This window comes from Oryzias latipes, chromosome 7, assembly GCF_002234675.1.
Source record: "Oryzias latipes chromosome 7, ASM223467v1".
Lineage (NCBI taxonomy): Eukaryota > Metazoa > Chordata > Actinopteri > Beloniformes > Adrianichthyidae > Oryzias > Oryzias latipes.
Window position 1 is genome coordinate 7062571 of NC_019865.2, and position 16778 is coordinate 7079348.

The following is a 16778-nucleotide window of genomic DNA, read 5'->3' on the forward strand; positions in this document are numbered from 1 at the left end:
CTCTAAAGATGCAGCATTTTACTCTTCGGGGGTTCTGAATCTCCTGACACAAGACATGTATACTTGTATAAATCTCTTTTTAATTTATGGAAAGCTAAAATCTAGTTTAAACCCAGTCGCACGGCTGGATCAAGAAAGTTTGCAACATATTGGTTCAACACTTGTTTTACATAGTTGCTGTATATTGTTTTGTTATTTTAAAATGGAAAGTGAGGATGAAAGTCTACAAACTAAAATTAGACGAGGAGAAGAAGAAAAGGAGGAGGTGACTTTCCTGACTTGGCAAGTTGTTTAGTACAATAATCAATAAAAATATTTTTTCCACAACGCCACCATTTACATTTTACTGTCAAGGTTTATTTTCAACAGCATTTAGCTGAATTAGTTCTGTAACGATTCGTTTTAACAACAATTTGATTTTTGCGTAATTTGTGTTTGCCAATACAATTTATAGTCAATGTTAGTTCCTTCTGAACTATCTAATTCACTGACCTAAAATGGATTCAGGACACCTTTTGCCAAAACTTCAACCAGTGTGACTCAGAGATAAATATCTGGGTACTAAACAGTTCAGGTAAAGCTTTCCAGATTTGTCGTTTTTCTTGCAATACAATTAAGTGTTAATTAAATATGTGTAGAAACAAACAAGGAACAAGAATTAATGGCAAATCCATTCACATTTTAGTGAATGGACTGTTGTTTTTCCACATCAAAATAATCTTATTATTAGAACATTCTACCACACTGTATGGTCACATGCCTTTACAAAATGTAAAATGTTTCCACACATTGGACTGGATTGATTGCTTGATTGCTTTTTGCTGCTATCACATGTGTTGTCCGCTGTGTTGCACTTGGTTGTTTTTACTTTACACTAAAATAAACCTACTGTGCCTAAATACAAATGGTATTTTTCAAGATTGTTTACCATCAATATATTGTATTTTGAAGGGAATTTATAATAGTAAAGTCGATTTGATTCAATTAACAACTTGCCTCAGACAGATTAATCTGTTTGGATAAGTCAATTAATTGTTACACCTCCAATCTGTATTTATTGCTATTAAAACGAATCATGTTGATGTAATTTGTTGTATTACCGACATGAACAAGAATCTGAAAGGCTGCCCCCCCCCCCCCCCCCCAACATCCCTTTCTCTTCTTCCCTCCTTTTCCTTTACGTCCGATCCAACAAAAAACTGTTTCAAATATAATGAATATGAATTAAGTTTAGCCTAAATTACAACAGGAGTTTATTCAAATATACACCTGGTGTATATTTCGTCAGAAGATTCATAACCGCTGTTGTAACAGTAAAATATGTCCAACACAAGAGGCCTCCAGCTCTCATCTGTTTGCTCAGCTGTTGGACAGGACAAGTAAAAAAAAAAAAAAAAAAAAAAAAAGAGTGAAAGTTTTGACATTTTAAAGATCCTCTGCATTTCCATATGTGCCAATATTTCGTGACTCAAAACACCAGGGTTGTTTTGAGGGCTGACATATTTGAGGAGTTAAGAGAAGAAGAAAAAAAAGCAAATCTCCAAACAAAATTGCACTCATGGGAATATACTGTATACAGAAACAATGAGTACTGGGCAATAATCTGGAAACATTTATAGGATGATTTCCCAAAGATTCTGGAGTTTATATCAGTGAAAAAAAGATAGACAACAAGTAAAGCAGTCAAGACAGCTGTCTGTCGATCCATGAGTAATACTCCAACAGACTTACCCTCAGGTCAACCAGAAACCCCGAAGCTGAATCTCAGAAACACAAGCCTCATTGGTAAAGGTGACAGAAAAATTGGAAGAAGACTGGACAGATGTTAGTAAAATAACAATTCATGTTTCCCTGGAAAAGGCATAACTGAGAGTCAGAAGCGCTATCTAAAGATAACACCACTTCTGGAACAACGTCCAGTGAAGAAATGAGACCAAAGGAGGGCTTTTGTGTTTTCCGTGGTCTGAATATTCAGTGCCCCATGCAGCATGGCAGCCTAATGGTTAGAACCTCTGCTGTTGATGACAATGTCGCTGTCAGTAAATCTGAAGGCCCACTTTTCCTAAAGTGTCTGTCAGCCACAGCTCCGTGAAATTTTGAGCCTGCCAAACAGTGATCTCAAACGCACGTTAATCTGGAACAGCATGGATGAACAGATGAGTCAAAACTGGACGTAACCCTTGTGCTATCCTAGGCACTTTAACATTGAGAGTTGGGTCATCTAGACCCACTAGACAGTGCTCTGAACCATATTTCTTTAATGATTTGTGATCGTCACTGGTGTCCATGGATTACATGAAATCTTTCCACCTTTATCCACCTTTGTCATGGTAGGGAGAACACATCAATGTAAGGGTGGGGTCATCTAAGATAGCACAAGGGTTAATCTAAACAGAAGGTTTTTCTTTTTTGGTCAAGCAAAACTTCAATGAAGTGAAGTCACGATGTAAAGAAAAATGGTCCGAAAAGCATGTCCAGTGATGAGAAATATAGATAAAGTAACAGGAAATGACTGCTAAGAACTTCCTGCCAAAACTGGATCTGGAAGTTGTTGAATTAAGAAAGTAGAGATGCCTAATTTCCTTTTTTTTAAGATTAAAATAAAATAAAGCATGAAAAAGGTATAATGTGTTTTTAGCCAAAATTTTTAGACAATAAAGACATGCTATAATCAATTAAATAATGATTTCATGCAAAAAATCAAAAACAGACTAAAGAGATTTTAGGAGCGATGCCAGGATTGTGGCTGTCGTTAAATATGATCTTATTACGCAAAACGCATTACACTCTTTAAAAAATATTTTTTCATTTTTGGTTTGATGGTTTATCCAAGAACATGTGCCCCCCAAAATGCATGTATTTAAAAAAAAAGTTAAATAAAAGTTGTGGAAAAGTGTGTCTTTTTACTATGAGCACTGACACTGCTGCAGATGTAAAGTCTGCATGTGGCTGATTTTGAATTTAACAGAGTGTGTCATGGTTTCTGTGCTGTAAATGGCAGTTTAAAGAGCAGCTGGTTTCACAGCACGGCTGTTTGTGTGTTTACATCACTGGCGCCACTTGTCTGGTCTGGCCAAGTCGCAGGGAAGGACACCATACTTTTAAATACATTTCTGCCTGTACTTTAGAAAAGTTTGACTTTTAATGTGTTTAATTGCATACAGGTTCATAACATGCACTGTGGAGTCACTTAAATAAAACATAAATATACATTTCATTTCTGTCCAAGATCCCATCACAAGCTCACATTTTTGCAACACAGTAAAACAAAAAACACAAAAATTGAGTTGTTTATCTTCACATTAAGATCTGAAACTCTGAAATTCTTCCTTTTGTTTGTTTTTGTTTGATTTTTTCCGCCTCCTTTAAAGGAGTAAAGATGTCAAGTGATCATATGATTGCGCCTTAAAGGATCAAGTTGCACTAAATAAAAAAGACATTTTCAATACAACGGCTGTTTTTTGTGGGTTTCTTCCAGTTAATGCAGAGTGGTTCTGAAGTTCAAAGAACGGAGTCATACAGTAAATAATAGCATATTAAAAAAAAAAATTAGCTGATATTTACAAACACACCATAAAGTACCACTGTCGGACGTTTAGGCAGCAAAGCTGTGAAACCAAACAGTGTGTCATGAAAAAGAAAACAAAGTGAAGGAAGTACAGCGAACACAACAAACGATTGGAAACTTGAATTAAAAAGGTCAAATGCCCCAATCAATATCGCAACGTCATTTCTGCTGTTCAGTCACTTATCTACACCCCCTGTTATGCCGTCCAAGAGACAACTGCATTTAATCAGTCAGAACACATTTCTGTGCAACACGTCTGACTGCAAACATCTGCCCTGCAGGCAACTATGACTCTGGAGCAATGAGAACATGTAGGACAACATTAGTTTGCTAAAAGGGGATCATTTCTTGAAAATAATGCTGAATAAAAGTACGCTTTGCATGTTACAATGACAAATATCATTTAAATTTGAAAAAAAAAAGAGTTTTGAAAGAGAATGTATTTGAGGATTTTAAATTTGTTACATGCTTAAGTACCTTTTTAAAGAAAGTCTAAAATAAAACAACTTTAAAGAATAAAAAAAAAAAAATGTATTTAAAAAAGAACAGTAAAAAATGTATTAATCAGACTTCTTTTTCTCATGTAACGTGTTGCCAGAATCTCAGGTCCTGCTTTTGACTCCAGCTGTGAAGGCTTATCTTACACGCAAAGCTCACCAGTCAAAACTTTAACCGTAAAATTTTCCTCACGCTTACTTGTCAGGCTTGATGAAGGCCTGATGAAGGCCTGATGAAGGCCTGATGAATGTAATTATATGTGCTGATGTGGGAAAACTCATGGGCTTCGGCGAGAACACGATCAAACTGATAAACTGCAGGAAGAGCCGAGCGTCAGAATTTCAACCCCCAGCTACCTGCAGCTCAGAATGTGGTCGCCAGAGAAGAAAGTTCTGTGGAATTTAAAGCAGCTTAAACATCTAAAGGTTTTTTTCAGCAAAGAAACAGCTTGATGGGATTTCTACGAACTGCAGATTTAGATTAAAAAACTCCACTTTAAAACAAAGAAAAGCTTAATATTTTACAAATGCATCTATGACTTTTGCTCATCTGACAACTAGAATGTGATTTCACAGCACAGAGGATGGGAGCACCATCCTCTCTGATCCTTGCCAAATAACTGAAATAGTTAGATATTTAATTAATCTAGGATATAGAAAAGTTCAAAGTGGGTGGTTGGATTATGGATTGTTGGATATAAAGTGAAAAGCAAAATAAATCCAAAATTTAAACATGAAGTGTTGAGTGTTTATGTGGACATTTCTTAGAAAATAACTAACCAGTGGATGCAAAGTTCTCACAAACTACAAAAACATACAGATGAAAAGCGTACGTGAAGGAGTGTGTAAGTCAGACCACTAATGTGTTGCAAATGTGAGTTTTGGTCAATTTTCTCAGAAACAAACGATTTGATTAAAGAAGGGCTCCGTAACAGAAGTTCATACGGACACAATGAAGCCTTTTGATGTCTTTCCAGAGAACAGACAGCCTAAACTGAAATCACTGTATGTTCACAGCTGAAGCAGAAGACAAGGCATGATGCTGAAATTGTTCAAGTTTTCCTTTGATTCTTTGCGCTAATCAAGATAAACCATTGTATCTAAAATAATCTGAAATAACAGTACGATGGCCAAAAAAGAAGAGGTCAACAAACTAAAATCTGGCTGTTTGGATCATCTTTTTTGTGTTGCTCCTCTGATCACACCCCAAACCATCACTTGTGGCTGCAAAAAACCTGGAAAATCTACTTTTAATGTGCCATTTAGCCATTTTGAAGTCCAACACAGGTCTGAACAAATCATTCACACTATCACTCATGCAGGACTGATGTTTGCAGTCTATGTACAGTTAGTGGTGCTGCTGTTTTGACAGTCAAACTTGTCTTTTAAGGTCACTGTGGGGGTCAGTGGCCTCGGCGCACTCAGACCTCTGAATTAGCACCAGCATCTGAGTGAACGACACAACAGAACACCTGAACTGGACCGCCTCTTTGTCCTCCTCTTCATCACTCCTCCCTCCCCCTCAGGTCTCGCGGCGTCCGATTGCGTTCCCCAGAGCTCTTGCTACGAGCCTTCCTGGCACTCTCTTGAGCTTGGCGGTATTTCTCCAGCATGCCCTTGTGCTTCCTCTTGAGCTTGTCATTGCACCACATCCTCTCACAGTACTCCTCCACATGTGGCAAGTTTGAGGGCCCAATGAGCTGCATGATGTCCTTGAACCAGGTCCGTGACTGACCGATCTGGCTTGCAGAGCCGCTCCTGCTGTACGTGCTGCAGGGCATCCAGGACCTGTAGCTTCCTGCAGATCTATCTTTGAGGCCATCGGAGAAGCCCGCTCTGTCACGGGCCATCAGCTCGTTCACCAAATCTCCCTGGAGGACTTCAAGTGTAAAGCGTGCCAGGATCTGCGTGAAGCCGTGCTCTCTGGTGCGGCAGATGTAAACACCCTCATCCTGCTTAAAGAGATGATGAAAGAGTAGGCCCCGCTCTGTTGTCATCACACGCTCGTCCAGCTTCACCTGAAAGTGGCAGAGTGACAGCTGAAGTTTAAACATTAGTTTCATGTTTCAACCAAACCCCCACCTTCTGTTCCTGCATTTCAAGCAAGCAGCATCATAATGAATTTACTTTCAAGTTTATGAATTACAGGTATTTAATCATGCCTAAAATGTTCTTAAAAGCCAGGTTTTCACTCGGTAAGAGTTTGATAAAAAGAATTTTCATTTTACTGAAAAATCCGGAGAATTTGAAGTTTAACTGTTGGGCAGATTTTGGTGATCATTAGTCTTAGCAAGTTTTTGGTGTTTGTAGCAGTTTTATTGCTAACAATATTGCTGAATAACTTTGATCTTTTTGACATGTTCAGTAATAAAAACAAAATAAAAAAAGGCTATTTAAATCGCATAAATCAGAACCATTTGGACAAGAGATTTTTGCTTTGAAGAACAATAAAAATACTGAGAACAGTGACTATTTGTGTTGCTATTCTGCTTGAGCTGAAACAGTTACTGTTATAAAATCAAGTATTTTTCTTGTTTTCATGTTAATTTCTTCCAAAAACCTCAAACTGCCACTCCTGTACATTTTTCTTTGTTACTATCTCACTCCTGCCCATTCTTTTGATATTCCATTCTTCAGCACTACCAACTGGGTCTTGATGCCAACACAAACATGGCGGTCTTGTCAGGTAGTGGTAGCCAGAAGTTTATTTGGAGGGGAATAGAGACGACTGGTAATGCTTCCATACTAGAACAGCTGACTGATGCACTAACTTGAGCTCAGAGATGCGTAACCTTGAGCAGATGACAGATGGCTCAGAGTGAGGAGGTGCAAAGAAACATCATTGTGTAAATGCTGCTCTAAGTGACTTTGCAGTCGTTTGTTTAGGTCACAGCAGCCAGCTGAGTGACACTCGATCCGTCAGCGGCATGTGGTTGGGGTTTGGGAAGAATTTCCCGTTTATTCAAGAGACAAAAACATTAGTGAGTTCAGCTATAAGACATAATTTCAACCATATTTCAGATGGCTTTCAAATGTGTCTGCCACATTTCAGACACAGATCTTTCTTTTACGGGCTGTTACTTGGGCAGCTGTTTGCCAGACGTTTTGTTTCAGCTGATGCTGTTCCTCGAACCGCTCCCCTTCCTCTGATCACTTTTATTATCATGTCATGAACTTATCCACGTACTTCTTCTTTGTGGTCGTCACGCTGGATCAGCCAGGTGACAGTAGCTTGTGGGGAGCGAGGAACACATTCAAGGAAGGTGCTGTTGTTCTCAGTCCCGTACACTACCTTGTCCTCTGTAACGTCCAGGCCTTTTGCAAAGAGGGGAAGAAAAGAAGAGAAGTGTTGTAGAAATAAAAACAAAAAGCACTTTACAAATAAAAATTCACTTCAAACAGCTACAAGCTAATTGTTTATTTAATTGGTCAGTTTGTAACTCATTTTGTCAAAAATTTGCAGGAAAAGCACAATAATTAATGTGCATATTACACATAATGTGCTGTTATTCTTTACGTTTCTAGTACCACACTAGCTTTAGGGAGTTTTCGGTCGGCACATTTTCTTTTGTCTATGAGCTCCCAGTCCTCAATGCCTTTGATTTCACCTTCCGTACGTCTTTTACTTTGAGTTCGCTGAAAGATTTTAGCCCCCTAGTGAATTCAAAGAAGCCACACTGTGGTTTGCAAGAACAACAATCTCTCAAAGTAGTTCAGCTCTCCTGGCTCTTTGATAGAGACGTGACTGCAGCACATCAGCACCAGTAGATTCAGAAGGTTCTGTAAAATATTCCTGTTTTTTTTAATGGCGGGATTTGATCAAACAGAAATGTGTCGACCATCCTGTTCAGGAACTCCTTGATATTATTATTAGTATTAGTATTAGTATTATTATCATTATTATTGTTAGTAGTAGTAGTAGTATGATTTTTCAAGTTTAACTTTTTATTACCTTTTTTTTATTTATTAAGTTTTCACTTTTTAGGGTGTATTCAGAGTGGACAGATTTGGTTTGTTTAAAGTGAACCAGTTTGTTTCCCCTTATAATCCAGAGCAAATTTTGAGTCTGAATACACGCAAGCGAACCCTGATCTGGGACTAAGAACCCATCTTTTGAAGTGGCTTGTTTCCAATCGGACTGAGCTCCGGTTCACTCTGAGTTTTCTCAGTCTGAATTGGCTCTGTGCTTGGCGCAGAAGAACTGAACCAAAACAGCCACCGTAGCCGGACATTACGGGACGTAAACAGAGAAGGAAGGAAGCAACCATGACAATAAGACACAGCAACTCATTGAAATGTGGTCGGATGAATGCAGGCTCATTAGAAAACATTTGATGTGATTCACATTGCTACTTACACTGTTTTCCAGACAGTCTATGTGTTGTTAACACTTATCAACGTAGCTCATAGCAGTCCCCCCCCTCAGTACCCGCCTTGGCAGCATGCCTCTGCCGTACCGAAGTAGCAAGTAAAAAGTGTTGTAGATACAAATGTTCAAAATTGTTAAGCGAAATATAACATTTTAAAAAGTTAACTATCCCGACAAGGATTGTAAAGTTCCATTATTCTGTCTCTCATTGGCCTTGTAATTTCTGGCCAATGACTGAAGAGATCTTTAGTCATGTGGTTTTCTTCACAAGCTTTGGTTAAAAACAGAAATGTCCTGTAGACGCCAGTGTGACTACAGACCAAACAAGGTTCAGGGCTTAATCTGGACCAAATTAAGCAGACTCGGTCCGGAACAACAGACTTTTCCAGTCTAAATACAACTTTTAAGATGTATTGTACACTCCTTCACTCTGATTTTTGTGGCGTTGGACGGTCTTTCCTCTAAACTCCATTTACACTTCCAGGTTAGCCAAAATGTTCGAGCATTCTCTCCCCTTCCTTTGGTCGACTTTTCCTTAGTATCTTATTCACACATCAGAAACTTTCTTTAAGGTTCTTTACTTTTTTTTTACGATATCTGAAATTTGTGCAACTTCAAATGACTATAACAGTTTTCTGTGTATTTCAGATGTGAAATATGTCCTGCTGTTCAAAAAACGCAATGTAGTGTAATTAAACTCCACGTGACCTGCATGGCTTCCAACAGTACGAGCAGTGAGCAGGACGGCTTCAGAAAAAATGCACATACCTGTGTGTCTGAAGAACATGAATTTCTGGACGTAATCAAGGTTTGACTGGTTTCCTTTGATGCGGAGGATAATCATTCAGCCAAGAGCCATTCGTTTCTTTTACCTCCAAAACGTACAAAAATGTAATATTTTCTGTATAACCCATGTGAACATGATAATTTGAAAAATGAATTGCTTAGAATAAAGTTAATTGTCTGATTATTGCAATGCATGTAAACATAGTTAATGAATGATTGCAAATTCTTGTTCTTGTTCTTCAGCTGCGATGTGCTCTTTGTGTATACACTGTAACGGTGCATTTACGTGCTTTTTGCTTCATCACACTCAACATTTGTCTCAAATCAACAAACTGACTTTTGCTTCAAGTCACAGGAGGTTTAAAGTACAATTTTAACACAAAAAAATGGTTGGTAAATTGATCCATGTTTATTCAAGATGGATATTATTTCATGTTAATTCTAATTTAAAAATTCCAGCCTCCAACTCTTTGTTTCCTTATTTTTGCTCTTTAAATACAAATTTCATTTGTCACATACATATTTCCGTAGAACAATATGTAGGAAACTGTTCAACAGATGACAAGGCCCAATTATAAGAGCAGTACGTGTAAAAAAGCATTTAAGTAAAAAAAAACTAAGCATTAAAAAGAAAACGCCATAATAATCATTATTTATTATGTGACCTACTATATGGTTTACACAGGTGTTAAGGTAACATAATATAAAGTGTCTGCAAAGTGACGAAACTGTGCAATAGCATCTGGAACAAAACTATGACCTAACTGTTCTTATAGTAATATAAAACATTCTGTGATCTCCATGGCTGCTTTAAAAAAAATAAAAAGTAATAGCACAAGTAATAGCATTGTTCTGTGCAGAAGAACCATTACTGCCCTCCAGCACTACTTTAACCCTTGTGCTACCTTAGATGACCCCACCCTTACATTGACGTGTTCTCCCTACCATGACAAAGGTGGATAAAGGTGGAAAGATTTCATGTAATCCATGGATACCAGTGACGATCACAAATCATTGAAGAAAAAAGGTTCAGAGCACTGTCTAGTGGGTCTAGATGACCCAACTCCAAATGTTAAAGTGCCTAGGATAGCACAAGGGTTAAGCAAACAAACTCATTTATGTTTGGGCCTCTGCCGTCTCTGTTAAGATGACTACAGAAAGATGCTGGTCTTGCCTTTTGCTAGGCCACAGTAGGAAATTATAATGTTCTTAATCTGGCCTGCTTAATCTGGCCTTAAAAAGCCGCTGAACTCACCGCTCAGGCTCTGATCCACACACTGCAGCACAGGGTTTCCATGTCTAACATCTTGTCTGCGATATCGACGTTTGTTGCTGGGAACGAATCGTGAGCAGGATGAGCCATCCCACGCACAGTACGGGTCTCTGGCGAGGCAGCACTCAGCGCAAGCTTTCCCGTAGGTCTCGCAGCAGTGCAGCTTCACCTGCGCCACACCTGATGGAGAGCCCACATACAAGGCTTGCTGTTTGAAATACCAAGGGAGGAAAAAAGGACGAGGTGTATTAGAGAGTAATGCATTTAGACGGGAAGAAATTCAATTTATAAAAGTGGATTTTCATACCCTTTTCACAGATATATCCATGGATGTTATAGGAGTTGGCAACTGAAAGAGAAAATGACAATCTGAACTGTAAAGTTTCAAACAAGTGTTTCCTTACTCAGACATCCAACATTTATAAGAGGATTCAGAAAAAAAGTGGGGAAAAAAACATCTATTTGAGGATTAATGTTTGTATGTGGGAGGGAAAAAAAACTAAAAGTTAATCAGATTGTGGTGAGGTTTGCTTTTTAAGTTTAAAACTTACTTTAAAGACTTGCAGTTCTTCAAGTGTGATCTCTTCTGTTTCCAGACTGTTCACGTTCAGAGCGATCACCTTCAACACTGTGCCAACATCTGAAAGACACAGCATTTGACATGTGGAAATCGAACCCTTATGCTTTACATGTTTGTGTTTATCGTTAAAAACAATCACACCCTGCAAAGTTTAAACAATTAAAAGAGAAATGTTGGTTTCTAAAAGGACTTTTTTTATATTAATCTATTTAAAAGCTCTTGACTTTTTAAAAGGAATTGATAACGTGCACCTACCTGTCCCGATGAACATGACATCATACTGCCCATCCTCTGCCTCGACCCTGTCTACCACAATTTGTTTCAGCTTGTAAGGAATGTTGGTCTTTACAAGCACGGGCTGGCGTTGGGCCGGCTGCACCGAGCGCCACATCAGTGGGTGGCTGCGAGCAAACTGCAGCACCGAGTCAGGAAAGTCCTTGGTGCTGCCAAACTCTCTTCCAGGCTGGTTGGTGATTTTACTCGGGCACTGGGAACACCAATGATGTGTACATGAAAAACACAGGAACACAAATGAAGGGGAAAGGTACCCATACAACAAAACAGTAGACTAAACTCACATTTAGATAAGAAGTGAAATAGCTTCAACAATTAAAGAACATTTACTAATAATTGTTAATTATAACTATTTTAAACCCTTGTATGCCTATCATCTGAACCATTAAAAGCATAAAAAATACTTTGATAATGTTCCATCCCAAATAAGACGCATGCTTTCCAAATGAAAACTGTGACTAAGTGAGTCCTCATTAGGAGTTTTACAGAGCCAGAAAACTTTGGACGAAAGTTCAAAATCATTTATTTAACGTTGTGCTTGGAAAAATGTCCAAAGAACTGGGTTTAAAAGCACAGCAATAACAGAAAAAGCTCTTTCCTCTGCCATGTTGAGAAAGAGAAACTGATGTGTCAATACTTGGCAGAGAAACTGCATCACCACTCACTATTTCACTTTACTTGAAACATGTGATTTGACGCAAATGCTTGCAAAACAGCTCAAATCTGCATTGCTGGATAAGCAAACAACCAATAAAACAACTGATCAAAGATGTGCAGACTCAAAGATTTAGTACGGCTTTGAATCTTTGAGTCTCAAAACGCTCCAAATCTGAACAACCCCATCTGATTATGTCAAGGCTTTAACCTGCAAATTTAACTCTACAGATTGATAATTAAACTCAGGTAAACACATTTGTGAGCCAAAGTGACCCAAGATTAATAAAGAACAAGTTCCTTGAAATTAATTCTTGGTATGACAAAAATAACATTTATCATCAGCAGTGTGGAATAACAAACAAATAGCTAACAAGAGGGAAGTTAAATATTGGGCAAAGCTTACAGAAACGCTGCCATGTTGACTGAGTGAGAGGGCTGAAAGACCAATAAGATGAATGTTTGTCAGAAGAACATGGAAGCACAATTGAGGATCACAATATGGTTTAAATAAACCACAAAACCTGCAGAAGAATGTGCTACAAGCAGATGAGAGCAAAGTGGAGTTGGTCTGATTCCAAATGCATTGTTTAACAGAAACCCAATACAGATTTTCTGCAGAAATACCTTAATCCCACAGTCAGTCAAGTCGGTGAGGAATGATAATTAAGGCTTGTTTTTCAGCCACAGGAGATGGGCCTCCTCTTCTCATTGAGACACTCATGAACTTTACTGTAGGTCACCTGTCTGACTCCTGAAGCTTGGCTAAAACTAGTTTATCAAGCCAAACATGTGAGACGCTTATGCTATTGTGAACTTTATGAGACTGTAGGCAAAGGTTCCTTCACAGGGATGTGAACAAGCTGATGCAGGAAATAAGTAATAATGATGATGGTGAAGGCAGACCTCAAAGTTATGACACAGCTCTGCTTTGTTTCAGCAACCACAATTTTGTGTGCCTGGACAGGTGGCCACTGCGGTAGGCACACCTGTCCAACTGCTCGTTAACCAGTTCTAATCAACCAATCACATAGCAGCAAGTCAATGCATTTAGGCATGTTGACATGCTCAAGATGATTTGAGAAAGAAAGGTGATTAACGTGATTTCAATCATCATGTTATTGCAAATCAATGTGGCAGGAACACTTGGTTATTTCAGTCAACACAAAGCTTCACATAGAAACGTGACATCAGCCACATATTTAGTTTAGTGTATTGACTTTATTACATTCATTCTAAAAGTATAAACAGAATTTTGTTTTATGGCAAGAAACACCTGGACTGTGAACCTGAGTACATTTTTCATATATATATATATATATATATATATATATATATATATATATATATATACCTGGAAAGATCTCAGACATCTCAATCCAGAAAAGCGCAGCGCTAGGAACAGCTAAGATACTGCGCAGAACCCCCAAGTTCCCAGGCCTCTGGTAGAGGACCCGAGCTTGAGTGAGAAACCACCCACGAAAGGGTGAAAGGGGCAAGTTTTACATATGATTTTTGAATTGTGTTCAGTTTTTCCAAGGGCAGCAACTATTTTGTATCAACTAAACAGCAATAGTTTAGAGAAAGACTTGTACACAATTGTCATCATGATTCACAATCTCTGAAACAATTGGAAATAAAATTTGAAGTTGAAATCATTTTCTCTAATCTGGATCTCCCTGAAGAGAATAGTTCAATCAGAGGGTCTGAGTTCAATTACTAATGAGATCCTTTAATTTTACAGATCCTTTCCAAAAAATTTAGAATATCATAGATTCTAATTTTTTTTAAATTCTGTTTTCTTAAGTTTAAGTTTTAACATACTTTTCCTATATTTTGGAAATGGATCTACATCATTTAACCCTGACAAATGTTGTTTAAGATCTTTTAAACTATCCTTAAAACTCTTAAAGGAAACTGTTCTCTTACAGAAAAACATTGGAGAACCAGAGGAGTTTTCCTTCTGCTTCTCTGAACAATCTCTAAGGTATTATTTTTTAAATACAAGTTTTATTCCTGATTTATTTCTGTGTAAAATTGAAGAATGATAAACTGACAGAAAAATAGCCCAGTCTCTTTCCAAAGCAGGAAATATACTCATTATGAACATATAAACATCTGACCACTTTAAAATTACTTCAAAAGTTATGCTCAACATTAAGTGATCAACAAGTCAGAACGGCTTTCTGATGGATCACTTAGCTCCAGGACACAGCGCGACTGGAATATGGACATTTTTTTAAACAAAGTAAATTATTGTCTTGTTTAAAAGTGACGTCTTTTATTGTGAATAAAAACTGGACAGAGAACTTCTTTGAGGTTCCAAAGTGCTGTTTATAAAGCTAAAAGCAGATTTTTTTTTTCTTCAGCATAGAAAAATATTGACTTGACATTCAACTAAAATCACCTAATATTAAGACTAAATTTTAAGTTTACTTTTTTATTTTATTTAAAAAACACAATGTAGAGATAGAAAATGATCTTTTTCAACCATTCCCCTTCACCAGCTCCAAGTCATTACCCCCCACCCCCTTTTCCTAACTCCTCACCACCTTCATTCTTTGAAGCCAAAACATTCCTGTTAATCAGAGTTGATGCAGAAAAACCACAGATTATTGCTCTGCCTCTGAGTGCTCTCCTTCATTGTGGTACTGGGTTGCAGACGGCGTTGTGTGTGCCGTACATCCATATGTTTGTGTGTCTAAAGAGGTAGAGTTACAGTGATGTGGCTGACAGAACGTGAGCGTGCTTCCGTGAGAGTCAGGATGTAAAGCAGAAGGTCTGCACTGCACAGGGTCATTGGAGCTCCGCTTTCATGTACAGCCGTTCACTTTGAGGAGATGGAAACTTTCTGCACTTTGATGCTTTCGTTGGCTTTTTGTCGAGATTAGTTCTTCTCGATTGCTTCAGCGTTGAGTTTGGACATACTGTAAGCATATGTGTTTTTTTTTACGATAGGCTACGTACACAAAACTGCATAGATAAACATTTTCCCAGACAGTGTGTAATTTTACACAAAACTACAGATTTATCAACGTCAGTGCTCATATTAATGCTGTGAGAAAATAAGCCCCAGTTCCTCAGCTGATGGCCCACCCCCAAAAAAAATCATCAGGCAGTTGAGCTTTGAATCCTCACAAAAAGACAAAATCTGATTTTTACATTTTATGTACTAAATTAAGTTTTGCTGAGTTAACTGAAATTGTTCTGAGACAAATACTAGAATTGTACTGCGGCAGTATCTGAAAACTTACTGGAACCACAGTTTAGAAATGACTGTCAATCATCCAACAAAGAAAACACATTTTTTTCTGGAGTGTTTGGCTTTTAAACACAAGTCTGGTCATTTTAGAAAACATTGGTTTAAGGAGCAACTGCATTTAGAAATGAGGTCAGACTTTACTGAAAATGTTTGAAATTACTGCTTCAACAGTTGGAAGTTAAGGGAACAAAGTTAAATGGAGGAGCGGGCAAAAGGGTAATACAAATAAAATGGGTGAGGTCCTCATCTACCTCCTCTAAGGAGAATTTAAAGGTGGATGAGTAGATGTACTTTCATTTTGTACAAAAGGGCAACCTTGACATCACATCCTAAAGCCAGCATCTTTTCTGAATTGCTACAGAGTTCACAAAGAATTGTGGTAACATCCTTTCTGATAATATTTCCTTGCTTTTTCTCCAAACAAGGTGGGTTCTAGGTTAAAAAGAAAATGTTTTTGCACCAAGAATTCGTAGGAAAAAAAACAATTTAAAAATGTTTGTTTTGTAAATATAAAGTATTTGTGAGGAGCATATACAGCTCATCTGGTAAGATCTATTTTTTTGTCAGGGCTGTGTAGCTACAGAATACATAAATACCTTCTGGGTTAATAGAGAGCACTTACCACCCCTGGTCTTGGATAAGGCACTCTGCCTTCATAAGCACGCCACCGGTGTTCAGGACCCTCTTTGTGAGCAAAAGGTCCATTGAAAGCTTCTCTGATGTCAGCCATGCGGTAAACACAGACAGCAAAGCCCTGGAAGACGTTGCTGTGGAGGAAAGAGGGTAAATCAAGAACACGAGAGGGAAGCATATCCAGAAATGTTGTTTGAGACTTTAATGTCATTTTGTCACAAGCACCTTCAAACGTTTTTTTTTTCCTTTTGATTAATTTACTCATCATATATTGACACCCAAAAATGAAAAAGAAAGAATTTCACAGGCGTCATCTGACCCATTTTATAAGGTATCCATTGTAGAACAGCATGGACTGGGTCAGGTTTGATGATGATGATAAATAAGGGTGTACCTGATGGTGCTGAAGATTGCATAGATGTCTGGATTCCTTTCGTCTTTTGTCCTCAGCAGGAAAACATCCTCTGTTTCACATTAAAATATTCCCAGTTTGTGTGTGAATTGAATACTGAAATAGATATGCTAGCGAGTGTAACGTCATGCGAGTATGAGCAAATGCGAATTTTCTCTGCAATGTTTTATAATTGACCTCACCTAGCTGGTTAAAGTGTGTGTCAATGCCATGAGGTCCTGGTACTGAGCAAACCAGCCGGACTTTTATGAAAGTGCTCCACTTGTTGACCAAAACCCTCTGGCCTCCAACATCATTCTGTAGGAGGAAACAGAAGAAATCCAAAAGCTTCAGATGGAAATCCTTCCCCAAACAGACATCAATTTTTCTTCAGGCAGACCACACCTCTGCATTTAAACTATAAAACTAGCAGCTATTATTTTAGATAACAGAAATGTCTGTTCTGTTTCT

The 16778-nt window shown here is 38.0% G+C and overlaps 1 protein-coding gene across 1 annotated transcript in view; it reads right to left on the minus strand.

The window, feature by feature from the left end:
• Window positions 1–3114: 3114 nt before the first annotated feature.
• The window catches only part of sema3g (semaphorin 3G), a 61072-nt gene continuing 47408 nt past the window's right edge, over window positions 3115–16778 (minus strand). The window contains exons 8-16 of the mRNA XM_011476847.3: window positions 16511–16625; window positions 16311–16380; window positions 15906–16050; window positions 11329–11560; window positions 11045–11133; window positions 10801–10842; window positions 10476–10701; window positions 7253–7380; window positions 3115–6083 (exon numbers count right to left, since the gene is read on the minus strand). Coding sequence (XP_011475149.1) covers window positions 5571–6083; window positions 7253–7380; window positions 10476–10701; window positions 10801–10842; window positions 11045–11133; window positions 11329–11560; window positions 15906–16050; window positions 16311–16380; window positions 16511–16625 — 1560 coding nt within the window. The 3' untranslated portion in view covers window positions 3115–5570. The remainder of the gene's footprint in view (window positions 6084–7252; window positions 7381–10475; window positions 10702–10800; window positions 10843–11044; window positions 11134–11328; window positions 11561–15905; window positions 16051–16310; window positions 16381–16510; window positions 16626–16778) is intronic.